Source organism: Tamandua tetradactyla, chromosome 2 (genome assembly GCF_023851605.1).
Source record: "Tamandua tetradactyla isolate mTamTet1 chromosome 2, mTamTet1.pri, whole genome shotgun sequence".
Lineage (NCBI taxonomy): Eukaryota > Metazoa > Chordata > Mammalia > Pilosa > Myrmecophagidae > Tamandua > Tamandua tetradactyla.
In genome coordinates, this window is record NC_135328.1 from 27915863 (window position 1) to 27930946 (window position 15084).

Genomic DNA, 15084 nt, shown 5'->3' on the forward strand with positions numbered 1-15084 from the left:
CAGCTATACACTTGAAAGAATGCTGGCATGTAGACAGCACTCTTCAACAAAGCTGAATTATATGTATCCCTCAAAACACCCCAGATTCACTCAGGTTTCTCTGCCACCAGTTGGAGCAAAACACAGGATGTCATGAAATTTCAAGTCACTATGATTTCCCTATTACAGAGTGACTTACACATACTAATTTTTATTTCCACTTCCTACATGATCGTAAATAGGCTAACATGCTCCCTGAGGGCAGAATCTGTGCCCACTTCTCTCTCATTCTCACATTTCCATATTGATTGTAAGGATAGCAGATGACACTGTCCAGTGAAAGAGTTCTGTTTGTATTTTAGATAGAGGACTTGAGCCAAGAGAAGTTCGATATTCCTGGAAGCTAATTCAGGTCTTTTCTGTTATAGGTACCTTTAAACAGAGAGCTAAACACAGTTTAAGCATCCTAACTCATAATAAAGCAGTAATTGGTTATCAAATCCATAGCAATAGAACTGGTATAAACAGCCTTCAAAATCAATACCCACATACCTGCTTGCTTGGCTTCAATGCAGGCAATATTTATCTCTTCTTTCAAGTCCCAGTTTTCATTGGCTATAGCTTCCCCTACTTTAACAAATCTTCCAACTGCCAAACTGACGGCTTGTCCAACACGCTGAATTGCTTGTAGAGTTTTATCAGACTTTTTGGTATTATCTTTATGATTAATAAGTGTGGTAATCTAAAAATTAAAGATAAAAACAACTTGCTTGAATTTTATCTCAGTACTTTAAAAAATAATAACTATCACAAAGGCCAAGAAAATTAAGCATGGTATATTGAACTAGCCTACTAGGCTAAATTGATAGTTTTAGATGTTTTAATCCAGAGGCAACCAGCAAAACACCTTGCAACACTCCTTATGATGATTTTCCATTAATTAAAATTCAAGTCAGGAAAATCAGATATGATATATATAATACAAAAGCCAAAATGGTGGAGGAAAATATTATCCAAACAGTAATAACACTAAAAGGTAATGGACTGAATTCCCCAATCAAAAGACATAGACTGGCAGAATGGATTATGACCCAGCAATACCACTGCTAGGTATCTACTCAAAGGACTTAAGGGCAAAGACACAGACGGACATTTGCACACCAGTGTTTATAGCAGCATTATTTACAATTGCAAAGAGATGGAAACAGCCAAAATGTCCATCAACAGACGAGTGGCTAAACAAACTGTGGTGTATACCTACGATGGAATATTATGCAGCTTTAAGACAGACTAAACTTATGAAGCATGTAATAACATGGATGGACCTAGAGAACATTATGTTGAGTGAGTCGAGCCAAAAACTAAAGGACAAATACTGTATGGTCCCACTGATGTGAACCGACATTTGAGAATCAACTTGGAATATATCATTGGTAACAGAGACCAGCAGGAGTTAGAAACAGGGTAAGATAATGGGTAATTGGAGCTGAAGGGATACAGACTGTGCAACAGGACTAGATACAAAAACTCAAAAATGGACAGCACAATAATACCTAAGTGTAATGTAACTATGTTAAAACACTGAATGAAGCTGTACCTGAACTATAATTTTTTGTTTGTTTGTTTGTTTGTTTGTATCTTTTGTTTTTGTTTTTTTCTTTTTCCTTTTTATATATATATATATTTTAATTATTATTATTTTAATTTTCTTCTCTATATTAACATTCTATATCTTTTTCTGCTGTTTTGCTAGTTCTTTTCCTAAATCGATGCAAATGTACTAAGAAATGATGATCATACACCTATGTGATGATACTAAGAATTACTGAGTGCATATGTAGAATGGAATGATTTCTAAATGTTGTGTTAATTTCTTTTCTTTTTTTAATTAATAAAAAAAAGTTAATTAATAAAATTCAAGTCAGCTGAAGGCAGTTATCTGGGGTAGTACAGTTCCAGATATATCAACAAATCCGAAAGACAGGAGAAAAGTAGGCAAGCATGGATTGTTACATTCCCAGAACCCGTAGCAAACCAAAGCACTTCAGATTTAACTTCTTTTACTAAGACTCTGTGCTGCTGTGAGAGTAAAGGCAGAATCTTCTTCACCTTGATATTCCACTCCATTGCCTAGCACTGTGCATGGTTTAAACAAAATATTATGCATGTCATACACATTTATTGAATTAAGGAGATACTTTAGAGCGACCATTGTAACTGGCATCTTTCATTTCTCTAAATTTTGTTGCACTAGACTAAAAAATAAATGAAATACCACAAGTTTTAACACTTTCAAGTCCTGAAACAAAATACAAAAGGTGACAAATTCCCTGAAATAAATATAAGCCTTCAAAAGTCTTAGAAAATTAGTATGTGGACTATGGTGACATAAAAATATGCATTGAACAATGCTACATGAAAAAATAGATTCCAAATAGTACATGCGTAATGAGTATAACACTGAAATAATGTATAAAAGTATATTAACAAAGGTCAGAACAGAGACTTAAGAGAAGAGGAATACAACCATTGCTTTTTTTTTTTTTTAACATGGGCAGGCCCCGGGAATCAAACCCGGGTCCTCTGGCATGGCAGGTGAGCACTCTGCCTGCTGAGCCATCGTGGCCCGCCCAAGCATTGCTTTTTGAGCAACTATTATGCGCCAAGCACTTTATATGGTGAAGTATTAACAGTTTAGAATCAGGAAGGCCAGGGTTTGTGTCTTGGTTCTGACATTACTAAATGACCTTGGGAAATCATTTCATTTTTGTAAATTTCCTCACATATAAAACCATTGTTCAACAAATTCTGACTATCTATGGGATTCCAGGTTTGGGGATGCATCAATGAACAAGACTGACAAAATCCTCTCCCCTTTCTGTTTAGAGTCTAGTAGGATAACAAAATCCAATCATCAAAACGTATTTGTTGAGCTTCTACAATGTGCCAGATAAAATTCTGGGCAATGATGAAACAGTAAGGAATAAGAAAGAAAATAATCTCACAGAGCTCACATTCTAGTAGGGGGAGACACAATAATCACATAAAGAAGTGTGCTGGTTTGAAAGGAAGTATGTCCCCTAAGAAAAGCCATGTTTTAATATAAATCCCATTTCATAAAGGTAGAATAATTTCTATTCAATACTGTATGTTTGAAACTGTAATGAGATCACTTCCCTGGATGATGTGATTTAGTCAAGAATGGTTGTTAAAGTGGATTAGGGGACGACATGTCTCCACCCATTTGGGTGGGTCTTGATTGGTTTATTGGAGTCCTATAAAAGAGGAAATATTTTGGAGAATGAGAGATTCAGAGAGAGCAACACTACGAAGCAGAGAGTCCACCAGCCAGCGACCTTTGGAGATGAAGAAGGAAAACGCCTCCCGGGGAGCTTCATGAAACTGGAAGCCAGAAGAGAAAGCTAGCAGATGATGTCATGTTCACCCCGTGCCCTTCCAGCTGAGAGAGAAGCCCTGACTGTGTTCACCATGTGCCCTTTCACTTGAGAGAGAAACCCTGAACTTCACTGGCCTTCTAGAACCAAAGTATCTTTCCCTGGATGGATGCTTTTGACTGGACATTTCTATAGACTTGTTTTAACTGGACATTTTCTCAGCCTTAGAACTGTAAACTAGCAACTCATTAAATTCCCCTTTTTAAAAGCCATTCCATTTCTGGTATATTGCATTCCAGCAGCTAGCAAACTAGAACAAGAAGTAAACACATTTTATTAAAAATGTAAATATTACCCAAAATATTAAAATAGGATAATATGATAGAAAGTATCTGTGCAGCTACCTGAGATTGGACGCTCTTCATTCTATGAAAAAGCGACATTTAAGATGAGATCTAAATGACATCAAGTAGCCAGGCAGGCAAACATCAGGGGATAAAGGATTCTAGAGAGAAGAAACAATTGGTATAAAGGAAACGAGGTAAGGCCTGAAGTGATGAAAGCATAGTGGGTGAGAAGGCAAGTTTAAAGCTAATACCCAAGCAATGGGCAGGGACCAGCCTCATTTATAAGGCTACGAATTAAAGAGCTTGTGATTTATTCTAAGTATGACAAGAAGCCACTGAAGGACTTTAAACATCCCTATAGTGGTTTTAAAATATGTCTAAAAATTCCTCCATCCTCTTCCCGGCAAGAGGTGAGGCCTCATTTATCATTTGTCCACCCAACTGAGGGTAGGCTTAACTTGGTGACCCACATCCAACCAACAGGACAAAGTGGAAGGAGCTGAGGGCAGGCCAGAAAGGACATAGTAAGGTTTCCATCCTGCTCTCTCTCTCCAGCTGCCATGCCATGAAGACACTTGACCGGCTACTGAAAGGGGTACCTGACAGGGAACTGAGGCTTTCGGCCAACAGCCAGCAAGGCTGGGCGGCCTCCTGCCCACTGACACAAGTGATCTGGAGGCAAGCCATTCTCAAACTCCTGACCCACAGAAACTGTGTGACAATAAATGGTTTCTGCATTAAACCACTAAGTTTTGGGGTAATCAAAGCAATGTCAATTTTACACTTTAAAAAAGAACACTTGACTACTGGTAGACTGCTAGAGTGGCAAAAGTTAGAAGCAGGGAGACCAGTTAGGAAGCTGTTGCAGTAGTCGAGACAAAAGACAATGCCGGCTTTGAAATGGGCTGATGAAGGAAAAATGATAAATTATAGAGAATTAGAGATTTGCTTGATGGATTAGATTAGTAATGTCAAGATACCCCCTAAATTTGTGGCATAAAATTTATTTTTGTGTAAATAACCTCATTTAACCCCTACAAGAATCGAAGAAAGTAGTTCTATTTTATTCCCTTTTTACAGATGAGGAAACTGATGCTGAAAGAGGTTAAGGGTACACAGCAATTAAGTAGTAAAACCGGGATTCAGAGCCACAAAATTTGACTCCATAGACCATTCTCTGACCTTTAATGCCTCAAATCCTACACAGACCCTATAATGCCTCACAAAAACCCAGGGAAATAGTCACTAGTATCACCCCATTTTACACATGAAGAAACTGAACATTAAGGACTAAGGTAATTGCCCTAAGTCATACATGTAATTAGTAGGAGAGTTAGGATTTAAATCCAGGTAATTCTGATTCCAGAGCCCAGTGTTCAATTCCTTAATCATCCTGCCTGCCTGCCTCATAACACTGAGAAGAGGATTAAATGAAATCATGCAGGTAGTGTGCTTAACACAGTACCCGGCTTATGGTAAACACTCAAAGGTTCATTAAAATCGGCTCTTATTTAAACCTTAGGAAAGCTGAGGCTGAGAGAAATTTACTTAGTTTACACAAATATTAGATGGTCTGCTTCAGAATGTGAATTCAACTTCATCTGACACCAGAGCCCACCAGTATTCTTTCCTTTACCAGAGGTTTTAATGTTTGATTTCATTTTTTTTTAAAACAGTGGGGAACAGACCCTTTCTTCAAACTAAAATGTTATCTAAAAGCCCATTATATAATCAGGTAAAAAAAATACTAGGGGTGAATGTGGAGGGTGACTCTGGATCATGCTGCAGGGAAGCAGGGGAACAAATATGAAAGCTATTTGCATTGCGCTCATCCTTCCCCACACCTGATGGGCCCTGTGGGACGAGTACGAGTACCGCCTGGGAAAAGGGACATCAACTGCCATGGGCTATTCCAAGCGGCCTCCTTGGGAGAGAACCTGGAGTGCAAAGGTGTTCAAGTCATGTTTAATAAATCCTTTATTTGTATAAAGTTTTGGGTTTTTTTGGAGGTAGCTTTTTTAAATTGATATATATTATATATTCACATACCACGTTAATCATCCAAAGTATAATCAATGGTTCACAATATCATCATATAACTGTGCATTTATCATAACAATCAACTTTTCTTTTTTGTCAAAAATAACACATATACAAAAAAGCACTAAATTTCAAAGCGCATCTGCAGCAATTAGTTGTAGAACATATTTCAGAATTTGGTATGGGTTACAATTGCACAATTTTAGGTTTTTACTTTTAGCTGCTCTAAGATACTGGAGACTAAAAGAAATATCAGTATAATGATTCAACACTCATACTCACTTGTTAAACCCTACTCTCTCTGTATAACTCCATCACCTTTGATCATTCTCTCACTCTTCAGGGGTATTTTGGCTATGCCTATTCTAACTTTTTCATGCTGGAGGGGTCTGCCAATAATTTGGGGTAGGGAGATGGAACTATTTGATGTTCTGGAGAGGCTGGGTCCTCTAGGCTTCAGGACTTATCTGGTCCAGGGACCCATCTGGAGGTTGCAGGTTTCTGAAAAGTTACCCTAGTGCATGGAACCTTTGAAGAATCTTAGATAACACCTTAGGTATTCTTTACAATTGGCAAGAATAGTTTTGTTTGGGGTTTGGCAAGCTGTGATAGGTAGCAATGTCTAGCTGATGCTTGCATAGGAACAACCTCCAGAGTATCCTCTCTATTTGAACTCTCAGCCACTGACACCTTATTTATTTCACTTCTTTCCCCCCTTTTGGTCAGGATGGCATGGTTGGTCCCAGAGTCCTTGCCCACGCAGCCTGGGAGACTTTTACCCCTGAATGTTGTATCTCATGTAGGAGGGAGGGCAATGATTTCACTTGCAGAGTTGGGCTTAGAGAGAGAGAGGCCACATCTGAGCAACAAAAGAGGTCCTCCAGAAGTAACACTTAGGCATACCTATAGGTAGGCTAAGCTGCTCCACTATCTATATAAACTTCACAAGAGTAAATTTCAAGATCAAGGGCTTCACTTATTGATTTGGGTGTCCCTAATGTTTGACACAGTATCTGGAGTTTCCCCGATGGTAAAGTTTAATAGTTCCATAATTTTTCTGCCATCCCTCAAGGGACTTTTCCAATACCTTTACAGGATTAAAGGTCCTCATTCTTATTCTGGGCTCCTTTTTTTTTTAGATTGTTTAAATGATCTATCCAGGTTCACAGGTTATTAGATTCTGTGCTACAGAAAATTTAGGTTCTAGAAAAAAATAAACCTTTCTTCTTTCGGTCTCAAAGAGTAGATGAGGTTCTAAAATACAGACAATATCTTCCTTATCCCTGTGTTCTGGATTACCTTAATTCCAACCTGATAGGCTTCATTCTTATCTCTAAATACCATACATAAAACATGGTAATACATGGTAAATACCATACATTACATATATGGTAATACATATATAAAACAGCCTCTCAAAATCCAGAAATAGCAATTACTGCTCTGGACTAATTGTGACTGCTATAAGATCTTACAATCTAAGTCCCTGTTTTCTTATAAGTATTTTCTAAATGAGACCATACAATACTTGCTTTTTTGTTTCTGGTTTATTTTCCCTCACCAAATGTCCCACAGATTCATTCACAATGTAGCATGCCTCACAACCTCGTTCCTTTTATTTACATGAAGTTTTAAAAGTTCCATCATAAACAAAATATTCTGCTATTAGGCTAAAATATCAACTGTTATTCAGCTCATTTTGCTTTCACAAGCATCCTACCCAGGGCATAATCAGGTGTGGCTGTCTTCCTTTTATTCAAAGCAGTCTGGAAAATGTGCAGCCCAAATGCAGGCATGCCTTTAAGATGGACATTTAGAGGCACTACATCCATTTATAACATTCCTTCTCAAAAGGGCTAATTGGGCAAAATCATTTTCACACTTTTTAAAAGAGAGGTTCAAAATTTATACATATTAATATTTTTTAAAAAATAATATAGAAAATATAGGAAGACCTAAAAAAATAAAAATCAACCATAATCCCACTACCCCATGAACATTTTGGTATAATTCTTTCCAGTCTTGTTTTATTCATATATTCAGTTAGACACACAGCTTTATAAACTTGAGATCAAACTTCATTTCTTTATCGTACAAAAAAGGTGACAAAAATAAAGCTAGCTAACATTTACTGAGCACAACGGTACCAGGCCCTATTCTATGTGTTTTACATGTATTAATTCATTTAATGCCTTTATCTCTGTGATATAAATACTATTACTGGTCTCCTTTTACAGATAAAGAACATGAAATTTGAAGAGGTTATAATTTGCCCAAGGTCACAAAGCCGGAAGTTGCCTACACCCTCACTCACTATTCTGCCTCTTTTATCTCCCAGAACTGTATCAAGGGTCAGGGGAAAGGCTGCGCATGCAAGTGCTTTGTAAATTATAACATTTAATTATTATTCTGCAAAAATAGGAGGCCTATAAAATTGGGAGTCACAATCTGGAGTTGCCCTGACACCAGAGTCTAGAAATCACCTGAATGAACTGGAAAAGAGTTCCCACTGGGAAGAAAGAGGATCTGATATATTGAAGAACTCTGCTGTGGAATAAAAGAAGAACTAGGGCTTACTTGGTACCTTCTAACAAGAGTGTCAAGAACTACGCACCACCAACGCCTCTCCTGGCAGTTCAGAAGGTGGACTCTGCTGTCAACCTACCTGGGTTTGAATTCTTGCTCTGCCGGATGACCATGTGCCAAGTCATGTAACCAGTGACCCAGTGTCCTCATGTGTAGAAATGGGGACAGTACCCATCTCCTATGGTTATTGTGGGGAATAAATAAGTTAGTAAATGCAAAGTACTTAGAATAGTGTCTGATAACATAGTAATTGTTAGATGGTAACCTCGTTAGATTTCTAGAATCTCTGTTCCTTCCTTGCATTTGTGATATTACCACCTTCTAGAACACCTGAGAGAAAACCCTTAATTGGGTGGATTTTCTTAGTTTATCTACTTATTCTGTGAGAAGGAAAGAAAGCAAGTGAGGGAGACCAGGAAGAAAAAAAAAAGTGGTGACAGCCTAGAAAAAAGAGCAAAGCCTAATTCCTTGGGCTGTGAAGACTTAAGGGAGCCAGACTTATGTCCGGGACTCAATGCACCAGTTAAGTCTCAGAACCGTAAGACTTAAAAATCAGCTAATCATCTTTAGGAAACAATATGGAAGACAGCATGCCAAATCAGAGGCATGTGCTTACAAAGAGGCAGCAAAGGGAGCACTTCACACACCACTTTTCTGTTTGAACTGTATGTTTTATCTTTGTACTTAAAGACATGCAATCGGCAAAGAGGAGTAAGGGCCCCGCATCCATTCCTTCTCATCTCCAACCTACTGAAGGGCTTCCAGAACAAGGCAGAGACGAATGGGAAGACAAGGCAGGCTCCCTTAGAAGTTTAAAGGGTCTGTGCAAACGAAGGAAATCTATCCGAGACAGGAAAAGACTTCTGAGCTGTGGAATAATATTCCATCCACCCTTGGGTGGAGCCATGTGGCAGATATGCCGCTTCCCTTCCTGGATAAAACATTGTAAGACTGGGAGCGGGATTTTTGCCAGGAAGGATAAAGTGATTATTAAAGTGGGTGGGGTAGTTGCTCTCTGGAAAATATGCTTTGGACTTGGCTTGAGACCTAAAAAAATATAAAATATACAACATTTGAGTACATACCATATATATTATATTATATTTTAAAAATCAGGTAGCATGCACCTGCTACCAAGCTTAAGAGAACACTGCCAGGACTTCTGACAAGCCATGTCCCTGTGGCCCCTCCCTGCTATGCCACCTCCCTCTGCCCCAGAAGAAACCACTGTTCTAAATTTTGTGCTTGCGCCTTTGTTACAACTATTTCACATGTCATAGCCCTAAATGATACATGGCTTAGTTTTGCCTAGCTTTGAACCTTCTCTTTTTTTTTTTTTTACTCATTTGTTTTTTGAGACTCATCCATATTGATAATTATCACTGCAGCTTATTCATTTTCGCTGCTGAATAGCATCTCATTGTATAAACATGGCACACTTTATTTAAACATCCTGTTGTTAAAAAGACATTTGGGTAGTTTCCAGTTTGGGGCCATTAGCAGTAAAAATGCTACACACATTCCCAGCCAGTCTCCAATACACATTTAAGAGCTTCTCTGGGGGCACAGAGCTATGGGCAGAATTGCTGGGACACAGGGTATGCCCACCTTCTACTTTACAGACTACATCAAACCTCTTTCCAAAGTGGCTGTACCACTGACACGCCCACCAAAACCACATTCCCGACCAAGATCTGTTTTCACTGTGGCTTCAACTAGCACTACCCTGCTTTCTAATGAAGCTGAGCATCTTTTCAAATAGCTTTGGCCATCTGTTTCTTCTTCTGTGAGATGACTATTTCCTTTATTGGTTTTTAAGGAGTAATTTTTTAATTCATAGGAGTCCTTTATTTATTCTGGGTAAGACTAATCTTTTGTTGGTTATTTGTGTTGCAATGACTTTCTCCCAGGACGGCTTATCTTTTCCCTTGTACTGCATCTTTTGATGAACAGAGGTTCTTTATTATAATGGACTCAAATGCATCGATCTTTCTTTAGAATTCACACATTTTGTGTATTAAATCCTTTCCCACTATGAGGTCATGCAGATATTGCCCTATTTTCCCCCTAAAACTGTTGTACTTTCATATTCTTTAATCCATCTGGAATTGATTTTTGTGTATGGTATAAGACAGGGATCCAGTTTCATGTATTTCTATTTATATAACTAATCGTCCCAGCCCCATTTTCTAAAAGAGTCCACTCTTTCCCCACTGACCTATCATGCCATATATTCTGCCATATATCAAGTTTTCATATACGTATAGATCTGTTTCTGGGGGCTCTATTCCATTTCACTTGTCGGTTTGCCCAATTCTATTCTTAAATCCAAATTGTCTTAGCTACTGCAGTTTTATAATAAGTCTTGAATTCTGGCAAGACAAGTCCACCCACTTTGTTTCTCCCCTAGCTAATCCTGGTTCTTTGTGCTTTCATATAAATTTCAGAATTACTTTTATCAAATTCTGCATATAAGTCCTATTGAAATTTTCACTGGAAATATTTTAAATGTATAGATCAATGAGGGAAAACTGATACAGCTATAATATTGAGACAGTCTAAGCATGAATACAGTGTTTCTCTCTACTTATTTAGGTATATTTTGGCTTTCAATAAAATTTTTAAATTTTTTCCAAGAAGTCTGGAATCTTTTTGATGGATTCATATATATATATATATATATATATATATATATACACTCCTAGGAACTTTATTTTTTGTTCTATTGTTATCGTAATTGGTACCTTTTTTAGGACTTTTTTTCTGCTTGTTATTAATGTATAGAAATGCAGTTGACTTTAGTATACTACATTCAGTAAACTTGCAAAACACTCCTAAATTTGGTATTTTATTTGATTCTCTCAGCTTTTCTATGTAGATAATTATATCACAATGGGAGTTTTGAATTTTCTTTCCCATCTTTACACCTCTCCTTTTTATCTCCTTGTCTCTTTGCACTGGCCAGGATTTTCAGTGCCATGTTGAATTGAAGCTGATAACAGTTATCATCCTTCTCTTGCTAGTTTTAAAAGAAATGCTTATTTAGGACAGGTTACAGTGGCTCAGCAGGCAGAATTCTTGCCTGCGATGCTGGAGAATTCAATTCCTGGTGCCTGCCCATGCAAGAAAACAAAACAAACAAACAAACGAAAAAACCCGCTTATTTTAAATTTGGCGGTTGCTATAATGTTAACTATAGCCATTCTTTTTTAGGTTAAGGAAGTTTCCTTCTATTGCTAGTTTGTTACATGCTTTCTATCATGATAAGAAGCTGGATTCAATCTAATGCTCTTCTAGCATTTACTGATATGAACAACCTTTTATTTTCTAATCTGTGAATTCAGAATATTGTGTATGTTTTTCTATTACGGACTCAACCTTGTATTTCTGGACTAAGTGCAGTAACCCAGGACTTTTCAGGTGGAAAATCAAAAGGGGTTAAATGATATCAGAATCGAAACTGTTTAAAACTCACTGAACAGTACAATGCTAATCCTACTTGTTTTCATTAAAACCCTGTTGCTGCCAGGGCACCATTCCTACCTCTTTCATGCCTTCTCTGAGCTCTTAGCGGATTTGTCACAAATGGTGTCCATTTGACACTTGGTATGTGCTCTCCTGTGCATGTCCCATACGCCAACTAGAATACAAGTCCCTCAAAGAGCAGCAACTAGTAAGTACACCATAAATGCGTGCTATTGATGCTTAAAATTTTTTTGTGGATAAGATGGTGAAATATGAATTGGATAATAACGCAGTGTCCTTAGAAAACGAGACATCTGGACATACAAGTTTTCTAGGGAGCTACAGTTTTAATCCATAAACACTACTGAAATTTTAAAATCATTCTAAATTGTACACCACACTTTTCTACTTTGTTAACAGAGTATTCTAAACAAGCTTTTTACTATTTATTGATTCTAAGTATAATTTAAGTTTTTCTCAATGATTACAGCCAACCATTAGGAATATCAGTTATGACATTGTGGTAGAGATATAGCTGCAATACATAACAGGTGGGATGAAGAGCCTCCACTGTGGCCCTGAAAGTGGTTTTAACAGGGAAAAAAAAAAGCTGAGATTTTCCTCCTTTGGCATTGACCTCTAGTTAACTCCCAGCAGTCACACTTTTCCTCCTCCATTCTCCTAATCTCCCCACCCTTTTTACCTCAGAATTACACAATGCAGAGCTGTTGGACTGATACATTTCTAGCAGCAATGCTGTTAAAGGATACCATTTCTCCAAAGTACAGCAACCTTCCAGTTTGTTTTTCCACTGTGAGCTCTTCCTCTGCTCTGTACCGAACATTCTCTGACCTAATCATGGCTTTTAATCTCTAGAGGGGACAAGGCATATAAAGTGGCAGGCTCTGGAGGCAGGTTGTCTGGGTTCACCCAGTTTGACACTAGCTGAAGACATCTGGCAAGTTACTTTGCCTCACTATTTCTCAGTCTCCTCATCCAAAGTATGGAATGAGCATATACCTACCTCATAGGATTGTTATGAGGATTAAATGAGTTAATATTTACAAAGCGCTCAGAATATGACCTGGCTTATAGTAAGCACTACATGTGCTTTGTTAAATAAGTGCAAAAACATACTATCGACGTGTACTCTGAGGTCATCTTCTCTTAAAATGGCTCCATTATTTTCATTTTTGGTTATGACTGCAATGGTGGTGGTGCTTTTGGGGGGGGTGGGGGGAGGACGGGATGGGAGGAAGAATGCGGGGTTGCATAGACATTACTGCCGCACCCCAGCCGTCCTTCCCTCTGGTCAGCGCCTCCATCAAACAAACAGGTAGGGGGTTTCAGTGGCTATTTATTCGCTGTTCCCTTAATTCATCTTAAATGAGACTTCTAGATATAGAAGTTTTCAGGAGAGCTACAGTTTTAATCCCCTAAACACCACTGGAACTTTAAAATCGAGATTGTATTCCACAATTTCCTACTTAGATAACAGAGTATTCTAACCATACTTTTTAAATGAGCACAGGTGAGAAAAATAAGGGGTGTTTATTTAATCCACATGGCAAGAGTTTAGAGACACAGGTGACAGCTGTTTCCAAGTATCTGCAGGGCTGTGCTGGGAAAGAGGTGCCATTTAAAGTTCTATGGAACAGGCCGACTCTCACAGCTACGGCCTCCCCACCATTGCAGGCGTCTGAGCAGGGGACTCATGTCCAGGTGTCAAGGATGCTGTGAGGAAGAATATTTATATTTAGAGTCTGATATAACCACTAAGATTCCTCCTACCTCTAAATTGGCAAAACCAGCATGAGTCATAAAGATGTTATGAATCTAGCCGTGAGTCACACGTCGCCAACGCGCTCCGGCAGGTACTTAATTCTTCACTCCCCCACAACGCTTGGCACCTTACCACAGATGGAGGTGAGGAATTCTAGCCCTCAGGCTGCGGATAACTCAGCTCGAAATAATCAAAACTTTTCTAAAACTAAGCCGATCGGTTAGCCGAGTGTAGACTCACACCCCAAAACGGGACTAGGCACAAAAATGTAGGTCTGCACCGACTCTGCGACAGTCCCCAGCTCCAAGTCTCCCGAGGGGCCGGACAAAGGCATGGAGGTGAGCGCGCCGGCAGGTGAAGGGGGCGCAGAGCGGGGCCGAGCTCTCAGCGGCGGGGCAAAGGGACAAAGGCCTGGCGGCGAGCACGCCGGGCGCGGAGGTCGGAGGAAGTGCCCCCCGCCCGAGGGGCCGACGGTGCGGTTTGCACTGGGGGTGTAAAAGGGCGGCCGCCGCCGCTCCCGGAGCTGCAAGTCGGAGCGCCCCGGGGCCATCTCCGCCCCCTGGCGCGCGCTCGGCGCGGGCCGCAGCACCAAGGCGGGTCACCGGGACGCGGGGACCAGCGCGCCCCCAACCCTCAGGCGGGCACCAGGTGCCACAGGGCTCCGCACCCGGGCCGCAGTCTCCCTGCGGCTCACCCAACTGGGGGCGCAGAATGCGCGGCTGCAGCTGCCTCCCGGCCGGCGGACCCCAACCCGAGCGTGCCAGCGGCGCCGCCATCGCACTTTACCTGAGAAACCAGCGGCAGCAGCGTCTGCTCCACCGAGCGAGTTTTGATCTCGAGTCCCGAGTCGAAGGCGAAGCCTGACGGGCCGGGGACGCGGAATGCTCCGGCTCGGCCAACGGCGGCGGGAGCGGAGGCGGCCATGGCCCTCGGCTCGTTGCACAGCCCCGACTCCGCGCCACCGCAGGCCCGCAGCCCGTAGCGCGCCAACCCGCCAGCAGCGGCGGCTGGGCACCCGCTCGGTTCCCGGGACCCCGCCCCCAGACGAGAATCACCGCCCCCCGAGGCTCCACCCCTCAATCGGGTCCCACCCCCAGCCGGGCCTGACCCGCAGCCCTGCGTCCTGCACCGCCACCGAGCCCCACCTCCCCAGTGGGGCTTGACTCCCCAGTCCTGTACTCTGCGCTGCAGCCAAGGATCTGTCCTCAGCAAGGCTTCCGGTCCTTGGGATGATAGGCGACTCATCCCAAGTGAACTCCAAATTCACGCAACGATTTCTAGAAGCTGCGCTGAGGTTGAAACTGGTAGAGCAGAACCAGGGTTAATTCTATCCAGAGGGGCATGTTCCTTGGGACTGGCTTTCTACTAGGAATAAAGTCTTTCCAAGGCTTCTCTGGAAGGTCCCATTTCCCCGTCCATCCTGCTTATTTTTAGAGCCACCGGTAATAAAGCAAATATTCTAACCATATCTTTGTCACAAACACTTTGA

The 15084-nt window shown here is 40.6% G+C and overlaps 1 protein-coding gene across 1 annotated transcript in view; it reads right to left on the reverse strand.

The window, feature by feature from the left end:
- The window catches only part of CTNNAL1 (catenin alpha like 1), a 91099-nt gene extending 76500 nt beyond the window's left edge, over positions 1-14599 (reverse strand). Inside the window, exons 1-2 of the mRNA XM_077141372.1 lie at positions 14382-14599; positions 532-721 (exon numbers count right to left, since the gene is read on the reverse strand). Of these exons, the coding sequence (XP_076997487.1) occupies positions 532-721; positions 14382-14519 (328 nt within the window). The 5' untranslated portion in view covers positions 14520-14599. The remainder of the gene's footprint in view (positions 1-531; positions 722-14381) is intronic.
- Positions 14600-15084: the final 485 nt, after the last annotated feature.